The 10420-nt window shown below is 44.2% G+C and overlaps 1 protein-coding gene across 2 annotated transcripts; it reads right to left on the bottom strand.

The window, feature by feature from the left end:
* Positions 1–5059: 5059 nt before the first annotated feature.
* On the bottom strand, positions 5060–9918 carry LOC102211594 (retinoic acid-induced protein 3). Of its 2 annotated transcripts, none has more exons than XM_005737986.2 (4): positions 9437–9918; positions 7583–8783; positions 6602–6657; positions 5060–6459 (listed from the first exon to the last, which is right to left on the bottom strand). In XM_005737986.2, the coding sequence occupies exons 2-4, from the start codon at positions 8712–8714 to the stop codon at positions 6370–6372; spliced, it is 1278 nt and encodes a 425-aa protein (XP_005738043.1). In that variant the 5' UTR covers positions 8715–8783; positions 9437–9918; the 3' UTR covers positions 5060–6369. The 2 variants fall into 2 exon arrangements, with proteins under 2 accessions (XP_005738043.1, XP_005738044.1); XM_005737987.2 differs by having other exon boundaries at positions 9687–9918.
* Between the last annotated feature and the right edge of the window lie 502 nt (positions 9919–10420).

The following is a 10420-nucleotide window of genomic DNA, read 5'->3' as shown; positions in this document are numbered from 1 at the left end:
TTTTTTTTTCTGCAGTACCTCGTTTGTTTTGCCTGCCGCAGACGTGTCATCATGTCGGAAAAAACAAACAAAAAACACCACGTGGCTCAGTGATTTTGAGTTTTTGTCCTTAATGCTCGCCTGCACATACTCCAGTCATTACTGCAAGTGCAACTCCAACATGGAGACATCACGACCGTCTTTTTAAAGGCCTCGTCCTCAAGTCTGCTTCTTCCAAAAGGAGAAATAAAGGACTCGTTTCTATCTCCTAAACCGTCAGACGTTCCTGCCGATCACATCAAAAAGATCCACAGGACACGAGTGGAACTAGCTTCAGCACCCGCACCACCCGTGTTGGGAAACAAATAACCTGTCAGTCGAACGGACGCCGATCCCTCCTGGCCGTCGTTCGGGAAATGGTGTGTGATCTCGACTCGGCAGAGCAGAGAGAGTGCAGGGAAGCACAGAGACGGGATTCATTATCGGTTTTGTTTCTATTTATATGCAGTGTTTTCACTAGGTTTTCACATCATTATGTAACTCTTAGGCCCCTCATCATGCTCTCTGGGATGGTTCACTCTGAATACTTTCAAAGCTTTCCTGGTGCACCTGAAGGCACAGCAGGACCTGTAAGTGTTGCATCTGCATTTACTCTCTCGTGGTTGTTGTCGTTATTGCTATTATTTGCCTTTTTTTCAGTTCCAAAGATTTTCAGAGGAAAGCACATTTCTTTTTTTTGTGTGTCCTTGTGTATTTTGTTTTTATTTTTGTGTTTTTCTGCCTTTACTTTATTCTTTAGCTGTAATTTTTATTTTTTTTTAATGTGTGGGTTGAAGCTGTACAGCGTCGTAGCAGCACCCCTGGGAAATGTCATAAAAGCAATGTCTGCAAGACAGGGAATACACCTTTAATCCAGCCTGCAGAATATAATGACACTGCTGGGTTTAATTTGGTCTTAAGTGTCATTTATTAGCTTTTCTTTTTTCTTATTTTTTTTTTTTTGCACTAACCCATGAGCACACAGTGCAGATGCAGAGGTGTTTGCTGCAGACAAGGGAAATCAGAGCAGATGGAGTCATGAGGGATGCACAGAGAGGCAGGTAGACCGAGAGGATATTTCAAAGTGCATTTTCCTGAAGGGCCAAATTAAAAAGTAAATTAGGAGGGGAGGGTGGGGGGCGGCACGATGTCAAAAGGGGTCCAGAGGCCCAGCAGTGTTCACCTTTTTTTTTGAACAATGAAACAATGTGTGGGCGGTCAGTGAAGGGACTTTGTGGCAGTGTTGGTGAAGGTGAGAAGCTGAGCCATTAATCATCAGCTGACAGAATCACAGCGTCCCCCACTGTCTCTCCCTCTCACTCTGCTCCTTTCTTTGGGGGGAAGGCGGGGTAGTACAGTGCAAGGACAGGGTGGGTGGGGGGGTATTTTGTTTTTGTATGATTGTGAAACTGTGTGCAGTGGGTCCAATGAGTATTTTTGATGAGCATTACCTCCTTGTTTTTTTTTGTTTTTCTTACAAGTATTACCACAAGTGTTGCTATGCATGCATGCTTTTTGCGAGAGAGGAAGGGTGTCGAGTCTTTCTTTTCTTTTTTGTGCATGAACTCAAATCGCAGTGCTGAAGGAGGAAGACGAGGTGGAGCGTGGCGTGTTTACACAGCGGGGGGAGTAAGAAAGAGAGAGAACCTGGGATGATGTGTGATGCGGGGTGACAGCAGTGACGGCTGCTCTCGGTTCAGGCCCTGCACAGTGTCTGGATTGTGGGGGAGGGTTGGGGGGGGCAGTCCAGTCCACTTCAGTCCACCTGGGTTATCTATGCTCTCTGCTGTGTGGTCCTCATGGTAATCACCTGTCTGTCCCCCCTGTGGTGTTTTTTTTTTTTTTTTTAGATTAAAACCCTTAAAATGTTAAGAGTAACAGCATTAGTCCACCCCGGTGAAAAGCTTCTGCGCAGAGCCGTGTTAGTGTTGTTATTATTATGAACCTGCCCACAGAGATGCTCATTTAGAAAGCTCTCCGCCTCGCTCATCCAGCTGGCAACAAGCTGCAGTCACGGCGCCGTTGTTGAGCAGCGACCGCGGCGCAGCTGCTTTCGCTCGCTTTTTTGGTTTGTTTGTTTGTTTGTTGTTGTTTTTGTTTTTTGCCTCCTCTAATTGGGAGTTAATCTTATTTTGAAAAGCTGCGAAGTAACCGCACAGGTGCGCTCGAGGAACACGGACTGAAAACAAAAGTCATCCTCAGCTGCTGGCTGCCGATGCCCCCCACCCCCCACCCCGACTCCCTGCACTGCACTCAAGAAGTCAGCCCAGTGGGAGTTTTTGTACAGCAGTTTAATAAATGGGTTTAAATTGCATGTGAAGTTTTTTCCCTTTCCTCCTCCCTGTCACATGCTCTCAAAGGCTCATTTATCCAAGTGATTTTTTTTAAAAATTAAGTAAGTGACTTGTATTTTCTCACAATGTTTTATTTTGCCATTCTTGTGTCTGCCTTCTGTTTATTCTCTTCATTATTATTGAATGTATATAATAATAAACTGTTTGGTTTTTATACCCGTCTTTGATTTGTTATTAGCTTTTCTGGCCTTTAGTGTCGCAGGCCCTCGCACTCATACCTGCCTCTCGCTCCGTAAACGATCACCCAGTTCTGCTCCCACATGACCTCCAGTAAATTTAGTGTATTTATTGAAACTAAGCAAATCCTGAGTAATTTCCGAGCTGCAGTTCCTTAAAGTGCACAGAGGTGGGTTGGAAACTGGAGATGCTTGCTGTGCATTAATTCTGAAGTGCAGGAGAGAGCTGCGTGAAGCTGAGGGTTGAAAAACACATTTAAGCTCTGTTTAAAAACTGCAACCGAATCAACTTTACATCCACTCTGCATCACAATCTGAAGCCAGGAACTTTTTCTTCCCCAAACATCCAAATTTGAGAATTGCATATAGTACTGTGCAAAAGTTTTGAGCTGTCATTCATTCCTGTTTTTAAATATTTTGCTAGGAAATTCAAAATAGGTGCAGTGACTTGTGAAAACATACATGTAACTACAGTCTATAAGGCAAAAACAGAGTTTGTACGATTCTAACAAGCTTGAAAGTCGATATTTGGTGTGACCACCTTTATTCAACACTTTCTTGTCATTTCTTTAAGTAGTCTTCAGGAATAGTTCTCCAGGCTTCTGGAAGGATATTCAAAGGTCGTCTTGGGATGTTGGCTTTGTTCTGTTCTCTGTCAACATGAGCCCACACTGCTTCAGTAATGTTGAGGTCCGGGCTCTGGGGGAGGCCAATCCATGACTGACGGTGCTCCACTGTGTTTTTCTCTATCCAGGTCTGCTTTTACTGCATTGGCAGTCTGTTTGGGTTCATTGTCGTGCTTTAAAATGAAGCCGTTGCCAATCAGACATTTTGATCTAAATCTCGTGGCACTTTTCTGCATCCACAGTTTCCTTCAGCTTTGATAAGCTCCAACACCACTGGCTGAAATGCAACCCAACCATGTCAGAGCCACGGCCGGCTGTAGACACTCTCTGTTATACATTTGTCCTGACGACCTCTCTGCATATTAACAATTTGGACCAATAATGTCAAATTTGGATCCATCACTCCATCAGACCAGTTGCCACTGATTTCCAGTCAGGTTCTTGTGTATTTTGGCGACCTCAGCTTTTTCTCCCTCGTTTCACAAACAGCAGACTGATCAACTGAAGGGCTAGATGCATCTCTCAGGTCCTGCATCATGTCTGGATCTTTTTTCATATGTCTCAAGGACCTGACTTTCACATACTGCTCATCTGGCGTATATATTTTTACAAGCCTTGCCACTTCTTTGGTCCTCCACTTGTCCATTTTTAAGGACACTGTTATCTATGTTATCTATTTTTCATAGATTCAACTAAACAAATTCTGTTTTTTAAAAGGACTGAGCTGAGAATGAGTGAAGAAGGCAGGCATTGTCTAAGGAAACACTTTGAAGGATCCTCAGAAATTGAAGGCAGTCACTGACTCCCGTTTCTTGATGCAGTGACCCTCTTACCTCACAGTTATCAGGAGGTGATAGAGCACATTCTCAGATAGGGTTCTGGATTTGTTGAGCTGGCAGCCATTATGTTATTTCCTTCCCATGATTGTGTCAGTCTTATCATTTTCTTTGCAGTGTTTGTCTAAAGTGAAGTTATCCAATCAGGAGCGAGCTTGCTTTAAATAGAACAAAATCCTATACCAAGCAGAGATAAGGGAGTTTCTCATTAGACATGAGAAGTTGGGGAGTCAACTGAATGCTGCAATATTTAGATAACAAGCTTCCAAAGAATCCCTGCTCAGACAGTCCAGAAACGTGGCCTCCTCTGTGGGGCTCGAGCCGGGTGATTGATGGAGGCGCCACATGCCCACCGTTTAACGCAGCTCAGCGGTGCTACGTTGCAGTTAACTCTTGACTTTTCTTTTCTTTTTGTTTTTACTCCTCCAGACCAAATTTACTGTATGATAAGCTCTTCCACCACCTCCAAACTTGCTCATCACTGCCAAGGGGGAAACAAACTGGAACAATCTTTAATTGCATCTAGAGTTAATGGCCGTAAATGGGTTGGATGTGGCAGGAAACCTCATATCCCTGCTAATTGCACTAATGCACAAGAGGCCAATTGCCAATTTGATGGCATGCTCTCGCTGAGTAATTGAAGTTGGGCTAATTGGAAGAATAGGCAGAGGCCTGACAGAGGAGGAGGTGTGTGAGAGATTGCATCTTTTGAAGTGGGGGACTGACCTTTTGTGGATGGCAAATCACTACAGGCCATCGGAGGGAGGAAGGGAGGGGGCAAGAAAACAAATGGCAGACTGAATCATCTTCTCTCCCGTGTATTACAGAGGGACGAATTTCTTATTGCACATTCTGCCTCTTGTAAATGAAACCGTGACTATGATAGTTGCTACTAAAAAGGTTTTACATCTACCTAGTCATCTACTATGACTTGTTACGACGTTGCCCCCTGGTGGCTGCTCCCTGTACACAAGTGTTTGTTTACTGCAAGGAGGCATTCAAATTATTAAGTGGACATTAAAAAAAAACTGAGCTCTGACAGAACGAAATCCTTTATGTAGAAGTCTTTTTTTATTGAGCACATTATGCAAGCATTTGTAAAATAAAGGTTACACTTTATAATAAGTGACTAAGAGCGTAGTTCTCCTGTAATTGAATGGACTTTTAGTGCATTTCTTTTTAAAGTTACAGTGTAATTACATTTAGTTACAAATACTTAGAGGTCGGCACACTAGAATAAGGTGAGAACAAGTTGGGTTTTTACAGAAAAAAACAAAAATCACATGTCATAAACACACTGTAGTTTTCAGCACAGGCTGTATTATGGAGTGGATTAATCTTGCTTTTCTTGCCTGTTTATTTAATATTCATTATGTTGATTTGCAGGATGGATGTTCTGTTATTCAACCGTGCTTTTCTTTTACTAATATAAATGTGTTGAGGACTGTTCTGCCTTACAAGAAAAAACAAATACCATCAAATTTGCAGAATCTGTGCACTCCTCATAATGCCTTATGCACTGCTTAAATTTACTAAAACTGCTTACACACTAATTAGCTTTACTTGCAGTATAAGTTTTTCTTTGTTTTCTGTAAAACCTGATTTGTTATCCCCTTATTCCTGTGTGCCTACCTTTAAGTATTTGTAGGTAAATATAATTACGTTATAATAAAGTATTGACATTCCGTTTAATCACAGAGGAATTACGCACTTGGCCTCAGGCCGTATTTTTAAAGTGTTACGGGGTAAAAAAGATGCCTATGTTGTATCTTTCTACATCACTCCAGTTGTTTTGCAGAAACGTGTAACTGTGACGTAACTTTGAATATGAAGATGCTGATCAGTGATGGCACGAGCCCTCCCACAGCGCTGACGGATCTCCTGTCCTATCTCCTCCTGTCTTGTCTCATTTCGTCTGATCCCACCTTCCTTTCCTTTCTCACCTCGTTCTCTCTTCTCGTTCCTCTCAGTTGTCCTCTCGCTCCTTCGTGGATGTCTCTGCTCAGCAGTTTGGCACCTTCAAAGCGACACTTTCACGCCTCCTGTCACCTCAGGGCTATTATCTGCCATCTCCGAGTAGCAACAAACACACCGTGACTGAGACGCCCCACTGTTGAGAATTCGCCCCGTGGATTTGCCAGAACAAAGCTGGACTATCTGAACCCGTCCAGCCTCGATGATGAAACTCAAGCAGATGAGTCATGCTGCTGAGCCTGCTCTCTTTGGGGGCGACATATGATTTTAAATCCTACTAACACACTTAAAACACCATTTCTTATAATACTAAAAATATTTACATTTTGCACATTAAAGTACAAATTAGGCCATGAGGTGTGTAAGGCCTTATTCAGATAAGGTTTTATTCATGTCCATAATATTCATCGTAGGGTTCATTGTAGTTGGTAGTCTGAGGGCGAGGAATGGTGTAATCTTTGTCGGTGTCGATTTCCTGAAACACAAAACATCGCTGCAATTAATACCCTCGATAAAGTCCAATTAATCCTACAATATAGCTCAGTCACGTAGTTAAAAGGTCACACTGTTGAATGTTGGACCAGCAGGAGTCGGATGGTTTATCCTTCAGTACTCACCGTCATGGAGAATCCCGACTCGTAGGGCGATCGCAGCGATTGCTCAGCTCTCCGGCCTGAAGGGAGACGCGTTACACAGTCAGCTAATTATATACATTATATGCGTTCATCGTAAAGGCGCACAGTGAGAGCTGAGCTGACAGATTGCAGGAGTCATTTTCTAAGGTTGGGTTCATTTTTACCTCATGTTTGAGGAAAGCCATTTGGCTAATGTGTCCTTATTGATCATAGTTAGTCTATTCTGTTTTTTTCCTGGTTTTGCGCCTTTAAAATGAGAATGAAACAACATCCTTTATGGATCTGTGGTGCACGCAAACTTTAGTTAGATGATGTAGATTTGGCTCCTAATCTAAGGAGTCGTAGTAAACTAATGAGGAAGTAATAAGGAACCAGTGAGATTTTGATTAGGACACATCACGTTACTTAAGGAGACATAATGAAGTACTTACACCTAACACTAAGTAATGAGTAATGCTAACTGGTGCAGTTGATTTTGAATGAGTAGTTCCTGCTTCGTGGCCCTTTGTGTTTGGATCAGAGGAAGCCTGATGAGGAGTGCAAAAAAGTGGGGCATTAAATTGATTAAAAAGAAATAATCATTGCCGATTAGAGTGGATCCCAGGTGGTCTTTTATTAAATAATCATCATATCCTATAAAGTCATGAGAGTAATAGGCTTGTACTGATGAACATCTTTTAAACTGTCAGGTCGATCCTGAATTCTTCCGTACACGTGACTTAGTATAAATCCTTAAATGCGAAAATTCTAGTTTACCAGCTCTATTGTACATTTGTATTTACTGGTATTTTTAGGTCTTTGTCAAAGAAAATGAGATATCTCTTGGATTGCTAGTGGTTAGGAATGCGGTGAGGATTTAAATAGTCAATTTCAAAAGATAATTTCAATAATCATATTATCTTTATGTCCCAAATCATCTAACTGTAAGTCACACTTTTTTTAATCAACACAACAGCATCTCACCTCTCTTGTTCTCCAAGTCATTCTCAAAACTTCCGTTGTCTCTCCCCTCCTTCTGGCTTCCTAGTCCTGGCATATCAGCATTGGGGCTGGTCCATCCTGCAAAGCTCAAAGGGAGATCCTTGGACTTCACCTCCCCATTGCAGAAGAAGGCGACCTGGGACAACCCATGCCCAATCAGTAACACCCAGCCATTTGCTACCAAGGCAATGCTAATTACTGGGTCATCCCAATTTGGCCGACGGCCCAGCTCGGGGTTCCCCTTGGTGAACATAGTGATCCACACCACCCAGATGCAGGCAGAGAGAAGCAGTGTGACGAAGACCAGCCCACTGTGCAGCTTCCCTTGCTGGTTGATGGGTCCTGTGTAGCTGTAGCTGTAAGTGCAATAATTGCGGCACAGGAGGTGCAGGGAAAGAATCAAGCTGATAGCCAGTAAGCACAGGACGTAGATCAGTAGCATGACGAATTCCCCCTGGCTGTACTCGCAGCGCTTGTTATCCCGGACCAACACGATGATCAGCCACTCTGTGGCAATGATAACTTGCACAGTGAAGAGCCCCAGAGCCACAGCAGGCTCTCCCCAGCCTCGAGCTGCTGCAAAGCCCAACAGAGCAAGGCAGCGAGCCAGCAGGCAGGAGAAGGCCAGCGAGAAGAGCACGCCAAAGAGGAACAGCCTAGTGGGGCACGTCTGCGGGGTGAGACTGATGATGAAAGAGAAGGTGATGCCGAAGATCCCCGCCGTGGCCAACAGGAACAGGGACATGGAGGCCACCATGCCTCCAATGTTGCTTTTTCGATAATGGCGGGATGAGATGCAGACACACAGGGACCAGATCAGCAGGGTTAAGAGGAGCCCTATACTTAGCAGGAAGCCCGCAGTGGCCAGGGTCTCCAGCACAATCCCCCATGCTGCCCGGCGGTCACACAGATACCTGTACATGGGATGCAGCCCGTTGCCGCAGCCTCGGACTCCGATCAGGGATGTAACATTTGAGGAAACGGTTGTGGTGGTGGTTGTGGTACTGGTTGAGGTGCTGTTGGCTGACTGGCACAGACAGGTGAGAGGGGCATAAAAGAGGAACAGGAGGGGAGAAAGGGATTTCAGGTTCTTGGATGAAAGGGCCATATTCATTATAGTAATCCACACGAGGATTCGGTCCTCCTTTGTTTAACCGTCCTTTGATGTGGCAGGTCTTTAATCCTGAAACAAAAAAAGAGTAAAATACATTTCACGCATGTTTGACTGCAAAACTGTCAGTCGGGAGGAGAAGTTTGTCCGAAACGCATTAAAAGTCTGCAAATCAAGCATGGTGAAATGGAAGCTAATATGACAGAGGTCACAGCATGGAAGAGACAAAAGGAAGAAGAGGTTTGACAGTAGCTCGTGTGAAGAGCACAGGAGGAGAAGGGAGTGTATAAACATGCCAGAACAAAGCAGGGAAATGAATGAGCCGTTGCAAAGCTTGGAGGAAAAACCAGCTGCAACATGGAGGCGAGGCCGGGACAGAAAAGGAGACGTAGCGAGCGCCGTCACACAACACGATTGCCGGTTATAACCAGTTAAGATTAGAGGTGAGAGACAGTCAGATAGTCACTTGTGATAGCTGAGGAGCACTTCCCGCATTACACAGTGGAGTCTTTGTTCCAGCACCAGAGATTTAAATATGACCTTTTTGGCAGTTTTAGCAGGATAAAAAGGCCTCGTGTCCTCAACTTTGCCCCATCACTTGCTCACAGGGGGTTACAGAGGTTTTTTACCAATTCCAAACATTATTTTGATGTCTATTATTAGACATCAAATCAAAATATAAATAGATTCACAAGCCTGACCCAACCTTTATCAAATACACTTACCTTTTATCCTCTGGGATGCAAGTATAAGCAGATCCACCTCCTCCGAATTACACTCAACTAGTCTCAGTCTGACGTTCAAGCTGCGGTAAACTCTTGTTGATGTTCTGCACCTCTTATCTTGATGATGTGCTCATTTCTCTGCCAGCAAGAGAAATGAGCACAAGGGAGAAGAGGGGAAAAAAGGACGAGGTCCAAAAGCACCACCGGAGAGGATTGTTTTCAACTTGCTTAGAAGGTTGGAAACCTGTACCTCCACAAATTCTTGGCTTTCAGATCCCTCCCGTCTGCTGTGCTTCGCTGCGTCCCTCCCTGTGATTAAGGTGGGGCTCCCGCACACCTGGAAGCGATGAGAAGTCACACCTCCCAGATTTATGAATCTCATTTCCCATAAGAATTTGCATCCCGTCTGTTGATAATGTGGTCATGTGTTTCACCTGAGGTGCAGGGTCACAGCTCAGCAGAAGTAAGAATCAAGGGCGTTAGGGCGAGCCCGCCTGACTCATCCCACCATCACCTGGATACAGAACAGGAGCAGCAGTCTCCTTGGTTACTAGTAAATCACAGCCATAACACTTGAAATTGGCGAGTTCGCCACAAGTAGGGTTGCATCAGGAACAGAGAACGCTTTTCACCGTTGCAAGCCGATACGTAACACCTCCACTCATGCCTGCACACGCACATTGTTTAAGGGTGTGTTCAGCTGAAGCTTAAGTCACTCTTCAACTAAAGTTTGCTCTAAAGCCCAGAGGGACTTTTTCCATTTGTAAGCTGGTTTGTTGCAGGAGCAGGGTGTGTGCACACGGATGTTGGCCAATGTAAACGTCTCCTTCGAATAAATGTTTCAAAGGCACCAATATGTTGTACATGGAGTGTCTGTGTGCATATTAGACACTCGGCAACCCCGCTGTCTGGGAAGCGCGACAGTGTTGAAGGATGCTGACAGAAAGTGTGTCTTTAAGACTTTTTGGGGCCTTTCTTGCTGCA

Source organism: Pundamilia nyererei, unplaced genomic scaffold (genome assembly GCF_000239375.1).
Source record: "Pundamilia nyererei isolate P.nyererei 1_Seehausen unplaced genomic scaffold, PunNye1.0 scaffold00081, whole genome shotgun sequence".
NCBI classification, from domain to species: domain Eukaryota; kingdom Metazoa; phylum Chordata; class Actinopteri; order Cichliformes; family Cichlidae; genus Pundamilia; species Pundamilia nyererei.
This window is presented reverse-complemented; position numbering and strand designations above follow the sequence as displayed.